At 54.7% G+C, this 21574-nt stretch overlaps 2 protein-coding genes across 2 annotated transcripts in view; one reads left to right on the top strand and one right to left on the bottom strand.

The window, feature by feature from the left end:
• Window positions 1-1574, bottom strand: part of LOC116942342 (mucolipin-3-like) — a 52397-nt gene extending 50823 nt beyond the window's left edge. The window contains exon 1 of the mRNA XM_032954133.2: window positions 1146-1574. Coding sequence (XP_032810024.2) covers window positions 1146-1245 — 100 coding nt within the window. The 5' untranslated portion in view covers window positions 1246-1574. The remainder of the gene's footprint in view (window positions 1-1145) is intronic.
• Window positions 1575-8674: 7100 nt separating this feature from the next.
• The window catches only part of ECPAS (Ecm29 proteasome adaptor and scaffold), a 134960-nt gene continuing 122060 nt past the window's right edge, over window positions 8675-21574 (top strand). Inside the window, 2 exon segments of the mRNA XM_076071678.1 lie at window positions 8675-8816; window positions 16689-16819. Of these exon segments, the coding sequence (XP_075927793.1) occupies window positions 8795-8816; window positions 16689-16819 (153 nt within the window). The 5' untranslated portion in view covers window positions 8675-8794.

Genomic DNA, 21574 nt, shown 5'->3' with positions numbered 1-21574 from the left:
CATCCCACGGCAGTACACGTGTGCTACTGTTACAGCAGCAGCAGTAACACGTGTACTGTTACAGCAGCAGCAGTAACATGTGTACTGCTGCTGTAACAGTACACGTGTGCTACTGTTACAGCAGCAGCAGTAGCACGTGTACTGCTGAAGTAGCACGTGTACTGTTACAGCAGCAGCAGTAACACGTGTACTGTTACAGCAGCAGCAGTAACACGTGTACTGTTACAGCAGCAGCAGCAGTAACACGTGTACTGCTGCTGTAACAGTACACGTGCTACTGCTGCTGTAACAGTACACGTGTACTGCTGCTGCTGTAACAGTACACGTGCTACTGCTGCTGTAACAGTACACGTGTACTACTGCTGCTGTAACAGTACACGTGTGCTACTGTTACAGCAGCAGCAGTAGCACGTGTACTGCTGCTGCTGAAGTAACACGTGTACTGTTACAGCAGCAGCAGTAACACGTGTACTGTTACAGCAGCAGCAGTAACACGTGTACTGTTACAGCAGCAGCAGTAACACGTGTACTGCTGCTGTAACAGTACACGTGCTACTGCTGCTGTAACAGTACACGTGTACTGCTGCTGCTGTAACAGTACACGTGCTACTGCTGCTGTAACAGTACATGTGTACTGCTGCTGCTGTAACAGTACACGTGCTACTGCTGCTGTAACAGTACACGTGTACTGCTACTGTAACAGTACACGTGTACTGCTGCTGCTGTAACAGTACACGTGCTACTGCTGCTGTAACAATACACGTGTACTGCTGCTGCTGTAACAGTACACGTGCTACTGCTGTTGCTGTAACAGTACACGTGTACTGCTACTGCTGCTGTAACAGTACACGTGTACTGCTGCTGTAACAGTACACGTGTACTGCTACAGTAGCAGTACACGTGTACTGCTACTGCTGCTGTAACAGTACACGTGTACTGCTACAGTAACAGTACACGTGTACTGCTGCTGCTATAGCTACTGCTACAGTAACAGTACACGTGTACTGCTACTGCTGCTGTAACAGTACACGCGTACTGCTACAGTAACAGTACGCGTGTACTGCTACTGCTATAGCTACTGCTACAGTAACAGTACACGGGACAGCAACACAAGCGATCCGTACAGTATCGCGGGGCCGGCGAACCTTCGCTCTTGTGACTCGGAGGAGATGGACGAGGTGGACGAGGAGGTGGACGAGGAGGTGGAGGAGGAGGTGACGAGGAGGAGGTGACGAGGCGACTCATCTTTCGGGGGTCAAATTTGACGACCCTCGGATCAGCGACTCGACGACGATTTCCATTAAAAACGCGCGCGAGAGAGAGAGAGAGAAGGGGGATAAATGAGTTTAAAAATAAATTAAAACAATCGTTACGTTATTATGTTGTAGAGAGGGAGGGAGAGAAGGAAGGGGAGAAGTTAGTTTAAAAATAAAATCAACAATCTTTACGTTATTATATCACAGAGGACACCAACAACAGCGACACCACCATCATCATCAACAACAACCTCGAAGCCACCGCGAAAGCAAATCGCGGTCACGTGACTCGCTCGCTCCGCCCTGTGACGTCGCTGGCCGCCGTCACGTGGGGGGGAGGGGGGTTAGCGGGTTGTTGTTTTTGCTGGCCCACGTGGTGCGCGATTTAAATCGAAATGTTTATTTACACATTGGTAGGAGAAGGGGGGGGTGATCCGAATCCGATGGATCTGTTAAGCTCCTTTTTCACTGATCAGAATCATCAGAACGTGTTATTCAACATCGGAGGAATCCGATCAGCCGCAAATGACAATAGTTGAAAGGAATTTGAAGCATGTTTTATATATTTTTTGGGGGGGGGGACGAGCTTTGTGACGTCATATTTGAGGGGGGGTCTGACTTTTTGTGACGCCGTGTGACGAAGGGGGGGGGGGGTCAAAAATTGTCCAACATCGCGTGACGTCATTTATGGACGGACCCAAAGCCCTTTTTTCACAGATCAGAATCATCAGAATGTGTTATTCAACATCGGAGGAATCCGATCAGCCGTAAAGCTCTTTTTTCACCCCTCAGAATCATCAGACAATGTATTCATAGCGGAGGGATCCGATTGGCTATAAAGCTATTTTTTGACATATCAGATCAGCAGAATATTTATTTATACTGGAGAAATCCGATGAGCTATGAAGCTCTTTTTTTGACAGATCAGAATCATCACAATATTTTTTTTTTATACTGGAGAAATCCGATGAGCTATGAAGCTCGTTTTTAACAGATCGGGATCATCAGAATATGTAGGCACTAAGGGGTTGACGGTTATGCTATACACTGCTATTCACTACACTACTATTCGCTACACTGCTATACACTACACGACTAAACACTACACTATACACTACTATACCATACCTGTCAACCCATACGGTTTACCCCGTATTTGCGGGGGCTGCCACCCCTCGCCTCCGCCGTCCTAACCCCGCCATCCCCCGTCTCCTCTGTCGCAGTTACACCACTACCCCCCGGCTGCTGTGTCGGGTTCGGGATACCGGCTCCCACCTCCTCGCCCCCCTGTGCTCCCGCCTTTGCTACTGACCGCGTAGGCGTGGCCCAATCGGTGGGCTCGTACGCTTTACGCTTGCGGCTCGCTACGCGAGGTCGGCGGCGGATATACCGCGGCGGGCGTACCCGCGAGGTAAACCCCGTCTCGCTGGGGCACAGACGGGTATAGCGCGCCGACGCGTGACTCCGCAGCCGGCGCTTAGCCCCCGGGGTCCGCTCGCACGCGTGTCCTACGAGCCCCCGGCAATAACAAACCCGACGCTGCTACCTGCCCAGCCCCGTACACCAATCACACGCGAGGGAGCTGGGGTCGGGGGTGAGGGGAGCAGGGTTGTCTGCCGTGCGCGCGCCGCTGATTGGAGGGAGTCGCTCCGCTCCGATTTAAAGGGCCGTTTAAACAGCCGCGCGTGTGCGCGCACACCAGGCGCTTAGCTCCCTGTTTTGCTAAAAACAACCGCGCATGCACGCGACCGCAAGACCCTCCCGTGAACAGTCGCACAGGCACGCGCACGTTAAGCACTCCGCCTCGTTGTAAACAACCGTGCGTGCAAGCGATCACCAGACGCTACACTCCCTTATTCGCCGCAAACAGCCGCGTATGCGCGCGAGCACAAAACACTCCGCCTCCCTCTCCATACTCACAGCGACCACGACACAGTTTTATCCTCTATCAGCGGTTTTATTCCCCGCGAATATCCCGCTAAACTACGTGCGTCTGTGTGAGTCAGCAGGCCCTCCTGGCCTATCCTTCGGGAATCCTAGGCTCAATCTATCCTGCCTGCCTCTCCACTTTCTTCCTTCCGCACTCACCTGACTCTCAATCTGACGCGCTTGACACTGTGGAAGGGTGATGCTGTGAGTCGTCTCCGCGGAGGATTGTGCCTGGCTGCGCTGAAGCTCGTCACACGGACGATTCGAACGGCCGGCTCTGTGGACCTCGATGACTGGAAGAACTCCCCCTCACTGCCTCAACCCTCCTCATTTTATCCACTCGTGCACCCGTGCCCTTTGATATGCGGATCCGCAATCCCACCTATAACAAAAGGCATTCAGTTGATATCGCACCCGTGCCGCCCTGTCTATTCAGAGGCCTGGCTATTCCTGTCCCTTTGATATTTCGATCCTGATCCCAGACCCTACCTATAACAAAGGCGTCCCGCTGTTCTCGTACCCCGTGCCCCCCTGTCCAATCAGAGGCTTGGATTTTCCCGCCCCGGATCACAGTTCTGGTGACATCACCGCGGTGGTTCCTTGGACGTCCGCTCTCCGTTCTTTCCGCTATCGGCCCACTGACTCGTGCTTGTGCGTGTGCGGTTCCACTCGCGGTGGCTCCACGGCCTCCGCCGTGACCACGTAACTTTAACGTCAGGTCACGGCGCCGCGCGGTGCGCGTCAGCCTCCGGGTTAGATTGCCCAATTTCCCCGCCGCAGGAAACCATGAAGCTTGATCCCATTAGGGGCTTCTGGATAAAAACCTGTCGGCCAGGTGACCTTCCCTCCCAGCCCTACGTGGGGTGTGCGTGCATTCGTGCGGGGGGGGCGAGGGGCGCGCCACATCGGCGCCGTCACTCCCCGGTGTCGGCGTCACGGCGGTGGGCACGGCCCCGGCAGAGCGGCTCTGCTGCGGCGGCCCCACAACTGTGTAGTGGGTGAAACGCGGACGTCTGAGAGAGCACCGGCCTCGGGAGAGTGGCGGGAAATCCGAGGCACCGGTGTCGGCGTCGCGGCGGTGGGCACGGCCCCGGCGCAGCGGCACCACTTATTCTTGTAATAGTAAACTCAGTTTCCAGGTCCATACTACGTGAAGCCGTTTCAATGCGGGCAAAACAATGTGTCTATTTGTTTTAGTTTCTCCCCTGTGATGGGACTTTGTAGGATGAACGTTGAGATTTATAAGGGGCACGAGGTGACCAAAATGGTCTGAATTGATCAGTAATAGGCACCGATAAGGGGTTGACAGGTATTCAGTAGTGTAGTGTATAGTAGTGTAGTGTATAGTGTAGTGTATAGTAGTGTACAGTGTAGTGTATAGGATGAACGTTGAGATTCATAAGGGGCACGGGGATGACCAATAAAGCACCGACAAGGGGTTGACAGGTGTTCAGTAGTGTAGTGTATAGTGTAGTGTATAGTAGTGTATAGTGTATAGGATGAACGTTGAGATTCATAAGGGGCACGGGGGTGACCAATAAGGTCTGAGTTGGTCTGTAATAGGCACCGACAAGAGGTTGACAGGTGTTCAGTAGTGTAGTGTATAGTGTAGTGTATAGTGTAGTGTATAGGATAAACGTTGAGATTCATAAGGGGCACGGGGGTGATCAATATGTTCTGAGTTGGTCTATAATAGGCACCGACAAGGGGTTGACAGGTGTTCAGTAGTGTAGTGTGTGGTGTAGTGTAGTGTATAGTAGTGTATAGTGTAGTGTATAGGATGAACGTTGAGATTCATAAGGGGCACGCGGGTGATGAATAAGGTCTGAGTTGGTCTGTAATAAGAAGTTGACGGGCATGCTTTGGTGTAAATAAGGCGAGCGTCGTGCATAACGGGCGCAAAAGCCTTCTCCGCACAGACGGATTCAAGAACGCCATCTGCTGTCCTGCACCGCCATCTGCCGGTGGCGTGGGGAGTTTCAGGAGTGTAACGAAATCTCCACGTGACCCGCCAACCCCTGGGCAATCAACCGCGGGGCGCATCGCATTGGCACTGACAGTAGCGGTACTGTAGCGGTGATGCAGTGATACTGACAGTAGTGGTACTGTAGCTGTGATGCAGTGACACTGAGAGTAGCGGTACTGTAGCTGTGATGCAGTGACACTGACAGTAGCTGTGATGCGGTGACACTGACAGTAGCTGTGATGCAGTGACACTGACAGTAGCTGTGATGCAGTGACAATGACAGTAGCTGTGATGCAGTGATACTGACAGTGGCTGTGATGCAGTGACACTGACAGTAGCTGTGATGCAGTGATACTGACAGTAGCTGTGATGCAGTGATACTGACAGTAGCTGTGATGCAGTGACACTGACAGTAACTGTGATGCAGTGACACTGACAGTAGCTGTGATGCAGTGATACTGACAGTAGCTGTGATGCAGTGACACTGACAGTAGCTGTGATGCGGTGACACTGACAGTAGCTGTGATGCAGTGACACTGACAGTAGCTGTGATGCAGTGACATTGACAGTAGCTGTGATGCAGTGACACTGACAGTAGCTGTGATGCAGTGACACTGACAGTAGCTGTGATGCAGTGACACTGACAGTAGCTGTGATGCAGTGACACTGACAGTAGCTGTGATGCAGTGACACTGAGAGTAGCTGTGATGCAGTGACACTGACAGTAGCTGTGATGCAGTGACACTGACAGTAGCTGTGATGCAGTGACACTGACAGTAGCTGTGATGCAGTGACACTGACAGTAGCTGTGATGCAGTGACACTGACAGTAGCTGTGATGCAGTGACACTGACAGTAGCTGTGTTACAGTGAAACTGACAGTAGCTGTGTTGCAGTGACACTGACAGTAGCTGTGGTGCAGTGACACTGACAGTAGCTGTGGTGCAGTGACACTGAGAGTAGCTGTGATGCAGTGACACTGACAGTAGCTGTGATGCAGTGACACTGACAGTAGCTGTGTTGCAGTGACACTGACAGTAGCTGTGTTGCAGTGACACTGACAGTAGCTGTGATGCAGTGACACTGACAGTAGCTGTGATGCAGTGACACTGACAGTAGCTGTGATGCAGTGACACTGACAGTAGCTGTGTTGCAGTGAAACTGACAGTAGCTGTGATGCAGTGACACTGACAGTAGCTGTGTTGCAGTGACACTGACAGCAGCTGTGATGCAGTGATACTGACAGTAGCTGTGATGCAGTGACACTGACAGTAGCTGTGATGCAGTGACACTGACAGTAGCTGTGATGCAGTGACACTGACAGTAGCTGTGATGCAGTGACACTGACAGTAGCTGTGTTGCAGTGACACTGACAGTAGCTGTGATGCAGTGACACTGACAGTAGCTGTGATGCAGTGACACTGACAGTAGCTGTGTTGCAGTGACACTGACAGTAGCTGTGATGCAGTGACACTGACAGTAGCTGTGATGCAGTGACACTGACAGTAGCTGTGTTGCAGTGACACTGACAGTAGCTGTGATGCAGTGACACTGACAGTAGCTGTGATGCAGTGACACTGACAGTAGCTGTGATGCAGTGACACTGACAGTAGCTGTGATGCAGTAACACTGACAGTAGCTGTGATGCAGTGACACTGACAGTAGCTGTGATGCAGTGACACTGACAGTAGCTCTGATGCAGTGACACTGACAGTAGCTGTGATGCAGTGACACTGACAGTAGCTGTGATGCAGTGACACTGACAGTAGCTGTGATGCAGTGACACTGACAGTAGCTGTGATGCAGTGATACTGACAGTAGCTGTGATGCAGTGACACTGACAGTAGCTGTGATGCAGTAACACTGACAGTAGCTGTGATGCAGTGACACTGACAGTAGCTGTGATGCAGTGACACTGACAGTAGCTCTGATGCAGTGACACTGACAGTAGCTGTGATGCAGTGACACTGACAGTAGCTGTGATGCAGTGACACTGTCAGTAGCTGTGATGCAGTGACACTGACAGTAGCTGTGATGCAGTGACACTGACAGTAACTGTGATGCAGTGACACTGACAGTAGCTCTGATGCAGTGACACTGACAGTAGCTGTATTACAGTGACACTGACAGTAGCTGTGATGCAGTGACACTGACAGTAGCTGTGATGCAGTGACACTGACAGTAGCTGTGATGCAGTGACACTGACAGTAGCTGTGATGCAGTAACACTGACAGTAGCTGTGATGCAGTGACACTGACAGTAGCTGTGATGCAGTGACACTGACAGTAGCTGTGATGCAGTGACACTGAGAGTAGCTGTGATGCAGTGACACTGACAGTAGCTGTGATGCAGTGACACTGACAGTAGCTGTGATGCAGTGATACTGACAGTAGCTGTGATGCAGTGACACTGACAGTAGCTGTGATGCAGTGACACTGACAGTAGCTGTGATGCAGTGACAATGACAGTAGCTGTGATGCAGTGACACTGACAGTAGCTGTGATGCAGTGACACTGACAGTAGCTGTGATGCAGTGATATTGAGAGTAGCTGTGATGCAGTGACACTGACAGTAGCTGTGATGCAGTGGCACTGACAGTAGCTGTGATGCAGTGATACTGACAGTAGCTGTGATGCAGTGACACTGACAGTAGCTGTGATGCAGTGACACTGACAGTAGCTGTGATGCAGTGATACTGACAGTATGTGTGATGCAGTGATACTGACAGTAGCTGCGATGCAGTGATACTGACAGTAGCTGTGATGCAGTGACACTGACAGTAGCTGTGATGCAGTGACACTGACAGTAGCTGTGATGCATTGACACTGACAGTAGCTGTGATGCAGTGATACTGACAGTAGCTGTGATGCAGTGATACTGACAGTAGCTGTGATGCAGTGATACTGTAGTGGTACTGTAGTGTCACTGTAGTGGTACTGTAGTGGTACTGTAGTGTCACTGTAGTGGTACTGGAGTGGTACTGTAGTGTCACTGTAGTGGTACTGTAGTGTCACTGTAGTGGTACTGTAGTGGTACTGTAGTGTCACTACAGTACCACTACAGTGACACTGTAGTGACACTGTAGTGGTACTGTAGTGTCACTACAGTGTCACTACAGTACAACTACAGTGTCACTACAGTACCACTACAGTACCACTACAGTGACACTGTAGTGTCACTGTAGTGTCACTACAGTGTCACTACAGTACAACTACAGTGTCACTACAGTACCACTACAGTACCACTACAGTGACACTGTAGTGGTACTGTAGTGTCACTACAGTACCACTACAGTGACACTGTAGTGGTACTGTAGTGTCACTGTAGTGGTACTGTAGTGGTACTGTAGTGTCACTGTAGTGGTACTGTAGTGGTACTGTAGTGTCACTGTAGTGTCACTGTAGTGGTACTGTAGTGTCGCTGTAGTGGCACTGTAGTGCCACTACAGTGTCACTACAGTACAACTACAGTGTCACTACAGTACCACTACAGTACCACTACAGTGACACTGTAGTGGCACTGTAGTGGTACTGTAGTGTCACTGACTGACAGTGGCGGCACCGCAGCGCTCGCCCGTGGCACGTGGTGCGGGCGTCAGCTGGTGCCGCTGTGCATTGTGGTCTCGCGCACAGAGGAGGAAAGTCATGGCTGCACAGGATGAGCTCAGTGAGTCGTCAGCCTGCCCATCTCTCTCATCTCTCTCCTCTCTCTCCTCTCTCTCTCTCGTCATCGCCTTCGCTCTGCGTCTCTCACGCGTCCCGTGTCACTGCCACACGCAGCAGATCGGTCCTGCACTCGCCTCTCTCTCAGCGCTCTCTCTCTGCTCTCTCCCTGCGTCTTCATTCTCTCATGGCTCTCTCTCGCTCTCCCTTCACTCTCCCGGCTCTCTCTCTCTCCCGGCTCTACCTTCACTCTCCCGTAACTCTTCCTGCTCTCCCTTAACTCTCCCGGCTCTCGCTCTCTCGCTCCCTCTTGCCTCTCCTCATTCAGCCCTCTCCATTCTCCTCCATTGTCTCTCTCCCTTGTCTCTCTCCCCTGTGTCTCTCCCCTGTCTCTCCATTGTCTCTCTCCCCTGTCTCTCTCCCCTGTCTCTCTCCCTTGTCTCTCTCCCCTGTCTCTCTCCCCTGTCTCTCTCCCTTGTGTCTCCCCCCTGTCTCTCTCCCCTGTGTCTCTCCCCTGTATCTCTCCCTTGTCTCTCTCCCCTCTCTCCCTTGTCTCTCTCCCTTGTCTCTCTCCCCTGTGTCTCTCCCCTGTCTCTCTCCCCTGTCTCTCTCCCCTGTGTCTCTCCCCTGTCTCTCTCCCCTGTCTCTCTCCATTCTCCATTGTCTCTCTCCCCTGTCTCTCCCCTGTCTCCCCTGTCTCTCTCCCCTCTCTCCCTTGTCTCTCTCCCTTGTCTCTCTCCCCTCTCTTCCTTGTCTCTCTCCCTTGTCTCTCTCCCCTGTCTCTCTCCCCTCTCTCCCTTGTCTCTCTCCCCTCTCTCCCTTGTCTCTCTCCCTTGTCTCTCTCCCCTGTGTCTCTCCCCTCTCTCCCTTATCTCTCTCCCCTGTCTCTCTCCCCTGTCTCTCTCCCCTGTCTCTCTCCCTTGTCTCTCTCCCCTGTCTCTCTCCCCTGTCTCTCTCCCTTGTGTCTCTCCCCTGTCTCTCTCCCCTGTGTCTCTCCCCTGTCTCTCTCCCTTGTGTCTCTCCCTTGTCTCTCTCCCCTCTCTCCCTTGTCTCTCTCCCTTGTCTCTCTCCCCTGTCTCTCTCCCTTGTCTCTCTCCCTTGTCTCTCTCCCTTGTCTCTCTCCCCTGTCTCTCTCCCCTGTCTCTCTCCCCTGTCTCCCCTGTCTCTCTCCCCTCTCTCCCTTGTCTCTCTCCCCTCTCTTCCTTGTCTCTCTCCCTTGTCTCTCTCCCCTGTCTCTCTCCCCTCTCTCCCTTGTCTCTCTCCCTTGTCTCTCTCCCCTGTCTCTCTCCCCTGTCTCTCTCCCCTGTCTCACTCCCCTGTCTCCCTCCCCTGTCTCTCTCCCCTGTCTCTCTCCCCTGTCTCTCTCCCCTGTCTCTCTCCCCTGTCTCACTCCCTTGTCTCTCTCCCCTGTCTCTCTCCCCTGTCTCTCTCCCTTGTCTCTCTCCCTTGTCTCTCTCCCCTGTCTCACTCCCTTGTCTCTCTCCCCTGTCTCCCCTGTCTCTCTCCCTTGTCTCTCTCCCCAGTCTCTTTCCCCTGTCTCTCTCCTCTGTCTCACTCCCCTGTCTCTCTCCCTTGTCTCACTCCCCTGTCTCTCTCCCTTGTCTCACTCCTCTGTCTCACTCCCCTGTCTCTCTCCCCTGGCTCTCTCCCCTGTCTCTCTCCCCTGTCTCTCTCCCCTGTATCTCTCCCCTGTCTCTGTCCCCTGTCTCTCTCCCTTGTCTCTCTCCCCTGTCTCCCCGGTCTCTGTCCCCTGTCTCTCTCCCCTGTCTCGTTCCCCTGTCTCTCTCCCTTGTCTCTCTCCCCTCTCTCCCCTGTCTCTCTCCCCTGTCTCTCTCCCTTGTCTCTCTCCCATTGTCTCTCTCCCCCCTCTCCCCTGTCTCTCTCTCCTGTCTCTCTCCCCTGTCTCTCTCCCTTGTCTCTCTCCCATTGTCTCTCTCCCTTGTTTATCTCCCATTGTCTCTCTCTCCCTTGGCTCTCTCCCCTGTCTCTCTCCCCTGTCGCTCTCATTGTCTCTCTCCATTGTCTCTCTCCCCTGTCTCTCTCCCCTGTCTCTCTCCCTCCCCTTGTCTCTCTCCATTGTCTCTCCCCCTTGTCTGTCTCACTCCTAGTGTCTTTCCCTCTCTCCCTCTGTCGTTCGTTCACTGGTCGCGCACTCATTGCGGAAATCCGTTGCGAAACCCCGCAGCTTGCAAACAGCTGCTGGGTCCTTCCAATCATGGGTAGATGTGTGGGTCTATGGATAGCAGTGTTAGTGAGTCTATGGGTAGCAGTGTTAGTGAGTCTATGGGTAGCAGTGTTAGTGAGTCTATGGGTAGCAGTGTTAGTAAGTCTATGGGTAGCAGTGTTAGTGAGTCTATGGGTAGCAGTGTTAGTGAGTCTATGGGTAGCAGTGTTAGTGGGTCTATGGGTAGCAGTGTTAGTGAGTCTATGGGTAGCAGTGTTAGTGAGTCTATGGGTAGCAGTGTTAGTGAGTCTATGGGTAGCAGTGTTAGTGAGTCCATGGGTAGCAGTGTTAGTTAGTCTATGGGTATCAGTGTTAGTGAGTCTATGGGTAGCAGTGTTAGTGGGTCTATAGGTAGCAGTGTTAGTGAGTCTATGGGTAGCAGTGTTAGTGAGTATATGGGTTGCAGTGTTAGTGAGTCCATGGGTAGCAGTGATAGTGAGTCTATGGGTAGCAGTGTTAGTGAGTCTATGGGTAGCAGTGTTAGTGGGTCTATAGGTAGCAGTGTTAGTGAGTCTATGGGTAGCAGTGTTAGTGAGTATATGGGTTGCAGTGTTAGTGAGTCTATGGGTAGCAGTGTTAGTGAGTCCATGGGTAGCAGTGTTAGTGAGTCCATGGGTAGCAGTGTTAGTGAGTCTATAGGTAGCAGTGTTAGTGATTCCATGGGTACCAGTGTTAATGAGTCTATGGGTAGCAGTGTTAGTGAGTCTACGGGTAGCAGTGTTAGTGGGTCTATAGGTAGCAGTGTTAGTGAGTCTATGGGTAGCAGTGTTAGTGAGTTTATGGGTAGCAGTGTTACGGAGTCTATAGGTAGCAGTGTTAGTGATTCCATGGGTACCAGTGTTAGTGAGTCTATGGGTAGCAGTGTTAGTGAGTCTACGGGTAGCAGTGTTAGTGGGTCTATAGGTAGCAGTGTTAGTGAGTCTATGGGTAGCAGTGTTAGTGAGTCTATGGGTAGCAGTGTTAGTGAGTCTATGGGTAGCAGTGTTAGTGAGTCTACGGGTAGCAGTGTTAGTGGGTCTATAGGTAGCAGTGTTAGTGAGTTCATGGGTATCAGTGTTAGTGAGTCCATGGGCAGCAGTGAAACGGAAAGTTCCCGTGCATTTAATTGCCAGGCCTCCTAAACAATGATTTAAGGGAAGGGGTCCTCATCCAGCAGTGGATTGGGCATGGCCGATGTTGATAACGATGACCGACACTTCAGATATTATGTACGTACGTATGTTAAACTTGTTTCGCTCCGTCCGAGGTCAACCAGGGCTAATCGGAGGTTTCAATAGTACCACGTATTTATTTAAATATTTCACCTGGAAAGTCCCTGCACGGAGATTGGGACTTCTCGCTACTGCAATGCTGTCATCTTGACAAAAACAAAGTTTCACCCCGTGTAGCCTTAACAGACTGTAGGGGCAAGTGCTGTTAGCGAGCACCCTATGAAGGCCGGAACGGCACACGAGGGGGTGGGTGGCCGGCACCACGCCCGGCCGCCTTTGTCTCCCTATTCGCGACGTTTACTACACACCGCACCAGGTGTGCTCATTTGAGGCCGAGTCGACCTGGGGGGGAGGCCCACGACCGGTTCCGATTATCGCCACCGGTGTTGTGGGACTCAAACTCGTGTCGCCGGGGCTCCGAGCGTCAGCGGTAGCGCTGACCGCTGCACCACCGCTTTCTCACTTCTCGTCGTCTTGACACGCGCACCCGCAGAGCAAAGGCAACCTTGCAGAGTACAACCCGTTGGCCCACCGCAGCCTCTCTCTTGCTTCGGAGCTCTTTCAGCCGCTGTCATCGCACACCGCCTGCGTGTGTGTGTGTAACAAGCCTCCTCGCGCGTCCCTAGGTGGTAGGCGTGACCCTGCCGTGGTAGCACCGAGCTGGGCTGCCCGGGGTCAATCATCGTTCTGATCCGTCCGAGGTTGTCACAAAACAAGTGACGCTTCGCGGAAGGGCGAGAGGATAACGCCGGACGACCACGTCGTCGTCGTCGTTGTCCGGCGTCGTCTTTCGCACGGGCCGGCACCCGGCATGGGAATGTGGAATTTCCACCCACGATGACCAAATCGCCCGGCATGTGCCCCGATCTCCGCAAAGTATTGGAAGCTAAGCGTGGGTTGAGGCTGGACGGTGTTTTTGGACGGGCGACCACCGACGGTGCATACACAGGCGTTGTAGGCTGCTGCAGGGTTTACGTGGGTGAGCATCGGGGAACACTGCAGCAGCATCCATTACACTGTGTAACGCGATTTTTGTCACTGGGTAGTAAGTGTTCTGTCCTAATTGCTTATGCCTAAAAAGTATAGAGAATGGCTATTATTCCCCACAAACGGTGCTTTTGTGACCAGGACTCTACGTGAAGGAATGGCACAAATGCACGCCACGTTTTCTCATTGCAAATAGGTGAATTTCTAAATGTCACTGTCCTGGTCACTGGGTGCCCGCTCCGCCGATGGGCAAAAGAGCCCCCCGCAACTTCTCCGCTCGCGTCGTTTGGCGCAACGCTTCTCTTGTTTTGCCGCTCGGGGTGAGGGTCGGGGGTGGCGGGCTAGCGGGCGGGCGGGCTAGCGAGCGGGCGGGCGGGCGGGCTAGCAGGCGGGCGGGCTAGCGAGCGGGCGGGTGGGCGGGTGGGCGAGCGGGCTGGCAGGCGGGCTAGCGAGCGGACGGGCGGGTTAGCGAGCGGACGGGCGAACGGGAGTTCCCACGAAGTTGTCTTGAGGCCCCACCACGTCTGGCTCCGATACCACGGTCGCGACACAGCTTGGGGGGGGGGGGGGGGGTGATAAAGTAATGACGGTAGTCCGCAAAGAAGTACCATCAAAACTCGCCCGTTGCCGATGTGCCGGATTGGTGTCGGATCAGACTGGCTTGGAATGCCAGCAAAGCGTATGTTTATTTTTTTTGTTTAATATCACCCTTGGCTGGTGGTGTGGGTTCGCATGCACTAACCCACTTGGCCCACCACCAGTCTGTTCGGAGATCACGTCCAAAGAGCGTTGGGGTTGACCTCCATCTCGGATTGGATCAAGTTCACTCTTAACCGGTGGAAAGTCCCTAATCGGAGGAAGGGGGCGAGTCTCGCTTTGCAATAATAATAATAAATAAAAACTCGGCTCATGCCGAACATTCTTAGTGGGGCATATGCAAGGTGCCTTCTTCTTACGAATAATCTTATCCATCAAAACTTTTTTTTATTCCAACCAGGTGAGGCCCACTGAGCTATCGTATGGCTCTTGTTTCAGAAGTGACCTGGCCCCTCAAAAACGATAGCGCAATGAAGGTGGCTTATCGCGTGGACATTTACAGCAGCGGACAAACAACTTCGAAGCGCCCGACGTTGATTCCAAACGTGGAGGGGGCGGGGGGGGGGGGGGGGAAAAATCTGGAGGGTCCCGCACGCGAGGGCGCCGGTCACCTCGGCGCGTGCCTCCGGATGGCGGCGAGCTCTGCCGCGGGCCCGCGGGTCGCATTGGCGGGCCCGCGGGTCGCATTGGCGGGCCTGCGGGTCGCATTGGCGGGCCCGCGGGTCGCACCGCCGGGAAGACAAACGCTCTCCGCAGAAACCCGTGCGGTTCCGCGGACGGTTCCATGAAGCGATCCGTGAATTTTTTAAAATATGAATCTTTTTTTTCCGGCTCAGCCGGTCATCGTGCCGGTGTTCACGGTCCGTTCTCCTAAAACGCCGCCGCCGCCGCCATCGCCGCCGTGTTGATGGGAACGCGACGGACGTATTGGGGGAAACGCGGCGTTTGTTTGTAACGCGGATGCGGCAGCGCCGGATGTAGCCGTCGCGGGGACCCGTAGCGTTTGTTATGAAGGGGCCCTGAATGAAATAAAAATACGTGAATATTAAAACACGAATCTTTTTTTTAACTTGCACGGTGAAGTAATTGTAATTTTTCAATTTGCTATACAGACAGATAACACGACAAATCGCTCGTTCGTAAAAGTCGAAGGCGGTATAGTACTATAGTAATAGAGCAAGTGCAGAATCACTGAACGGGAATTGAATTGATAGCTTGAAAGCGTTTAGCGCGGGGCCCTTGAAAGTGCGGGGATCATCTGGCGCTGGGATGTGGATCGGGAACACGAACGCGAGCGAGCAGGGGGGCAGCCAACGTCGCACCACCCAACGCACCACCGCCTGCATCACCCCACGCACCACCCCCACGCACCACCCCACGCACCACCGCCTGCACCACCCCACGCACCACCCCGCGCACCAACCCACGCACCACCCCCACGCACCACCCCCACGCACCACCCCCACGCACCACCCCCACGCACCACCCCACACACCACCCCACGCACCACCCCCACGCACCACCCCACACACCACCCCACACACCACCCCACGCACCACCCCCACCCCCACCGGTGGCCGTGGCAGTTTTAAAACCCCCGCGCTCTGCGTCATTTCGATTCCCTCTCACTTTCGATTCCCTCTCGATTCCCTCTCGCTTTCGCTTCTCCAAATGATCCCACGTCACGTGTTCGTTCTGCAAACGGCCTGTTTGTTTATTGCCTTTTCGTGAGTTTCCTTTGCGGGGGGGGGGGGGGGGGGTGGTGGGGGGGGGGGGAGGGGGAAAAAACCAAAACAAAGCGCTTAGACTTACTAAAAGTAAAAAAATAAAAAACGCCGTCAATTTCCCGTGGATGTGCGAGGGCATCGGACGCGTCCCGCCGGGGCGATCCACCGCTAATCGGGTGCCCGGTGCGGCGCGGCCGGACGCCACCGCCGCCGGGGAATCAACGCCCGGACGTGGGTGCCGGACTGGCGACCGCGTCCCACCCCCCCTCCCCCCGCTCGTGCCGTACCGTGCCGGCCTCAGCGGGCGATCGCCGGCAGCGCCTGCCCCCCCCCCCCCCCCCCCCCGCAGTCTGTCCAAGGCTACGCTGGGTGGTTGCTCTTTCTAGACCGGCGGCGGAGAGGCGCGTCAAACGTCGCCGGCACGAGGGAGACGAAGGCCGCCGCGGCGCCGGGCCACCTGTCTGTCCGCGCCCTCGCTCGCTGACGGCGCTCGCTCCGGCGGTCTGCTAAGGGGCGCGCGGTTGGGCGCTGGAGGGGTCTTCGTGGGCCAGCTGGAGGGGGTGCAGCAGCGTGTCAAACGTCGACACGAGGAAGGCGAAGCCGCCCGTGTGACTGGCCGTGGTGCCGCCCATGTGACTGGCCGTGGTGCCACCCATGTGACTGGCCGTGGTGCCGCCCGTGTGACTGGCCGTGGTGCCGCCCATGTGACTGGCCGTGGTGCCGCCCATGTGACTGGCCGTGGTGCCGCCCACGTGACTGGCCGTGGTGCCGCCCGTGTGACTGGCCGTGGTGCCGCCCACGTGACTGGCCGTGGTGCCGCCCATGTGACTGGCCGTGGTGCCGCCCATGTGACTGGCCGTGGTGCCGCCCGTGTGACTGGCCGTGGTGCCGCCCATGTGACTGGCCGTGGTGCCGCCCACGTGACTGGCCGTGGTGCCGCCCGTGTGACTGGCCGTGGTGCCGCCCATGTGACTGGCCGTGGTGCCGCCCATGTGACTGGCCGTGGTGCCGCCCTGGCTTGGCGGCCCGCCCATTCGCGTGTCGCGCCGTGCCGTGCCGGCCTTAATAGGCGCTCGCCGACGGCAGTCCGTTAAAAGGCCACACCGCGGGGTTGATCTTTGTCTCTGCAGACCAGCTGGAGAGGGTGTTCCTGAGGCTGGGCCTGGCGGAGACTGACGAGGAGCTGCAGAACGTCATCTCCAAGTTCCTGCCGCCCGTGCTGCTCAAGCTCTCGAGCACCCAGGAGGGAGTGCGCAAGAAGGTGAGTGAGTGTGAGTGTGTGAGTGTGTGTGTGTCAGTGTGTGAGTGTGTGAGTGTGTTAGTGTGTTAGTGTGTGTGAGTGTGTGTGTGTGAGTGTGTGTGTGAGTGTGTGTTAGTGTTTGAGTGTGTTTGAGTGTGAGAGTGTGTTTGAGTGTGTTAGTGTGTGAGTGTGTGTGAGTGTGTGTGTGAGTGTGTCAGTGTGTGTGAGTGTGTGTGTGTTAGTGTGTGTGTTAGTGTGTTAGTGCGGTGCCGGACGGGCAACTCTGTCGTGGACAGTGCTGTGGGGGGAGATCCAATTTTGATTGGCTTCTCCCCTCATGGCATATGTGTCCACCACAGGGGCTAAACGGGGGCTCTGGATGGGTGCGAGGGGCTGGTAACCCCTCCACCTTCAATTAATTACCACGAAACCACGAGTTAAACTGAAACATGTAACTAATAAGCTTGTGCCGGAGGCCCCGGGGGGCCAGGTGTCTATGACGTCTCCTGGCCAAACCCCAATTGGCGGAGCCAGGAAATTGAATATCCACCCTCGGGGCTCCTCCAGAAACAACGAAAAGCCACTACGGGTTGCCATGTGGAATGTTCGAACGCTCACTGCGGAGGAGAGGCTGCCACTCCTCTGTCGGGAGCTGGACCGGTACCGCCTGGATCTATGCGGCATTCAGGAGGTCCGGTGGACCGGCTCTGGCTCCTGCCACCATGAGGGGTGGACAGTCCTCTACTCGGGGCAGCACACTGCCAAACAACAGGGTGTGGCTCTTCTTTTGAACAAAAGAATGAAGGGGGCGTGGGAGCGTGGCGGTGAGGTTTGGGAAGCTGTAAGCCCCAGGCTACTTTGGGCTCGCCTTCCCATCAACCGGAGGCGAGGAATGGTGGTCGTAGTTACTTATGCCCCCACCGAAGATGAACATCCGTGGAGGGATGCAGGCAAAGCCGATGAGTCAGATGCCTTCTATGACCTCCTGTCACAGGTGCTGGCTAAAGTGGCCCCTCGGGATAGAGTCATCATGTTGGGTGACTTCAATGCCCGATTTGGTCATGCCACTGGCACCTGGTCTGGAGTGATTGGAGGGCATGGGCCAGATCAGCTCAATAACAACGGTAGGAGGCTGCTAGATTTTTGTGCAGCCCATGGGCTTGTAATTACCAACACGCTGTTCCGGCATCGGCGCATCCACACAACATCATGGATGCATGCCGGGTCCAAGCAAGAACATCTGCTGGACTACATAGTGACGGACCAGCGGATGCGAGCCCATGTCCTTGACACCAGGACCTACCGTGGAGCTGATCTGCCCTCTGACCATCGACTAGTCATCTGTAAGATGCGCCTGCCATTCTTCTACTCCGGTGGTGGGTGTACACCCAGGATCTCATTCCGACCTAAAGTGGCCTGGTCTCAGTTATCTGATGAAAGTTACAAGCGAGAATTTCATCATCGCTTGCGGCTGGGATTGGCATCGTCCCCGACTCCTCCTGATGTCGAGGGTAAATGGGCGAGGTTTAGGACTGTGACTCATGCAGCTGCAATGGCTGCTTTGGGTACGTGGTCCAGACCTCCCCAGAGACCCTGGCTGACAGAGGAGGTGTTGAGGATGGTTGAGAAAAAGCGACAGGCCCACTGTCATCGGCTACAGAATCCCACGTCAGAGAATGAGGAGGCTTACCGCAGCCTTCGCTCGGAGGTTCGGAGAGCCGTGAGGCGCTGCAAGGATGGGTGGTGGTCGCGGGTTGCTGAGGAGATGGAGTCTGCCTCAGTGGCCCGTGATCACAAATCTCTATTTAACTCCATCAAAAAAGTAACCTGCAGCGCCACACCTATTACCATCATTAGGGGAAAAAACGGTGATCCAATCTCCGACCCCCAGGAACATGTTTGCAGATTTGCTGAGCATTTCTGTGAGGTCCTGGGGGAGGGAAAATCCTCAGTCAGGAAAACATCGTGGCACAAAGTGAGGATGACCCTACTGAGGCTGCGGTGCCTCAAATATTGGAAGAAGTCACCCCCTGTGAGTGGCTGGCTGAGGTGCCATCTGTTGAGGAGTACTGAAGGCGATCCGGAGTCTGAGACCAGGAAAGGCAGCGGGCAGAGATGATCTCCCAAGCGAAATGCTGAGGGAGGGTGGCGTTTGTGCACAGACTGCCCTATATGACATCATAACAACGGTCTGAACCACTGGACGGGTTCCGCAGGATTGGAAGGATGCCCTGGTGGTCCCCCTCTTTAAGAAGGGGGACCGCACAGACTGTAACAACTACAGGGGCATCTCACTCCTCAGTGTGCCGGGAAAGGTCCTGGCAAGGATTATTCAGCATCGCCTTGCCAGGCACGCTGAGGAGAGGCTTGCGGAGCCCCAATGCGGTTTCAGGAAAGGGCGGTCCTGCACAGATGTCATATTTTCTGTCCGTCTGCTACAGCAGAGGTGTAGGGAATTCCAACAAGACCTACATCTCTGCTTTATTGACCTGGTCAAGGCCTATGATACCATCAGTAGGCCTGGGCTCTGGGTCGTTCTTCGTGCTTTTGGAGTACCTGACCCTCTGCTCACGATCATTAAGGACCTTCATGATGGTGAGCGGGCCCGGGTAAAACTACGTGGCCGGGAGTCAGAGCCATTCCCTGTACACCTTGGGGTGCGACAGGGATGTCCTCTGGCTCCCACATTATTTAACATCTATTTTGACCACGTAGTTCATGAAGCCTTCAATAGCTGTACCGGGGGAATCTCCATATGGTACAGATATAATGGGAGGCTGATCGATGCCCGGGTGCGGTCAAGGGATGGCTCCCCTATTGCTCAACCACGTTATGTATGCTGATGATTTGGTAATAGCTGCTCAGTCAGAGGAGGAGTTGGAGACGCTGCTGCTGAGACTGGAGCGTGCCACTAAGAGGTGGGGCCTTACCATCAGCCCCACCAAAACTAAGCACCTGCCTGGGTATTTTGTACCATCGGACACTCCACCCCCACAACTCCCAATCGGTGATGGGGCAGTTGTGGAGAGAGTGGAGAGTTTCCCATACCTGGGCAGTGTGCTTATGACTGGCTCCAGTTTAACAGCAGAGGTCTCACTCCGAATCAGTTCGAGCGGCAATATCTTTTCATCGGTTGCGTAACGCTGTGTGGAAGCTACCTGGTCTGTCGCTCCGCACTAAGCTTCAGGTCTTCTCGGCCACGGTCATTCCCTCCCTTCTCTACGCTTGCGAAACGTGGACCCCCCTAATGGAACATCTTCGCCGGTTAGAAACATTTAGGCTGGCCTGCCTACGATCCATCCTGGTTTAACCAGACTGGATTGTGTGAGGAGCTCACAAATTCTTGAAAGATCTGGGCAAGGTCCCATCGGTGAGCTCCTCCGGCGGGTAAGGCTGCGATAGCTGGGTCATGTAGCCCGCATGCCCAGCCAACGCATGCCGAAACAGCTTTTGTTCGGCCGGATTGAGGGGGCTAAGCGGGCGTGGCACGGGCTAGAGAAGAGATGGAGTGATGTGGTACAGGAGGACGTGGAGCTGAGTGGACTTGCCGATGACTGGTACCAGCGGTGTCAAGATCGGCCTCTGTGGAGGAGGCTCGTGAAGGATGCTACTGGGCAGTTGGAGGTAGTCGCCCTCCAACAACAACGGAGGGCGGAGGAGCGACGCTCAGAACAACGAGCGGAGCGCCGGGTGGTTAAAGCACAGCAGGTTGGCACAGTAGGGGGCACAGGTGGTGCATCAGCCAGTCATCTCAGTCAGTCGACCCGTGGCACCTGGGTATGCCCCGTGACCTCCTGCCAGCGGGTGTTCGACACTTCACGTGGCCTCAGGGTGCACATAGCCTGGCACAAGCGTCGTGGTGACGTCACCGCCACTTAGTGGCGAATGGCGGTTGTTGTTGTTGTAGTGTGTGTTAGTGTGTGAGTGTGTGTGTGAGTGTTTGAGTGTGAGTGTGTTAGTGTGTGAGTGTGTGTTTTGAGTGTGTGTTGTGTGTTTGAGTGTGTTAGTGTGTTAGTGTGTGTTAGTGTAGTGTGTGTAGTGTGTGTGTGAGGTGTGTGTGAGTGTGTGTGAGTGTGTGTGTTGAGTGTGTGAGTGTGTGAGTGTGTGTTTGAGTGTGAGTGTGTGTGTTTGAGTGTGTGTGTGTTAGTGTGAGTGTGTGTGTGAGTGTGTGTTAGTGTGTGAGTGTGTTAGTGTGAGTGAGTGTGTGTGAGTGTGTTAGTGTGTGGGTGTGTTAGTGTGTGTGTGAGAGTGTGTGTGTGTGTTAGAGTGTGTGTGTGAGTGACTGTGTTAGTGTGGGGAGCGGTCGTGTAGCGGTTAGCCAACACCGGTGACGATTATCTGAACCGGTATCTGGGCCTCCCCTAGGTCGACTCAGCCTCAAATGAGTACCTGGTGCGGTGTGTAGTAAACATCGCCACTGGGGAGACTAAGGCGACCGCAGGCCTCGCCCGTGAGCACAAGGCGGCGTTGTCGCCACCACCGGGGGTGGTGAATGCTACAAGTGTCCATCACAGGCACTGGTAGCATTCACGCAGCGTTCACCACACGCAGTGTCCACCACACGCGGTGTCCACCACCACGCAGCGTCCACCACGGACAGTGTCCACCACACGCGGCGTCCACCACCACGCGGCATCCATCATCACACGCAGCGTCCACCACACGCAGTGTCCATCATCACACGCAGCATCCACCACACGCAGCGTCCACCACACTCGGCGTCCACCACACGCGGCGTCCACCACACACAGCGTCCACCACACACAGCGTCCACCA

The sequence above is a fragment of the Petromyzon marinus genome, chromosome 1 (assembly GCF_048934315.1).
Source record: "Petromyzon marinus isolate PM22_M1 ecotype Great Lakes invasive population chromosome 1, UKy_Petmar_22M1.pri1.0, whole genome shotgun sequence".
NCBI classification, from domain to species: Eukaryota; Metazoa; Chordata; class Hyperoartia; order Petromyzontiformes; family Petromyzontidae; genus Petromyzon; species Petromyzon marinus.
Note: the sequence above shows the minus strand (reverse complement) of the source record. Positions and strands in the feature narration are given on the sequence as shown.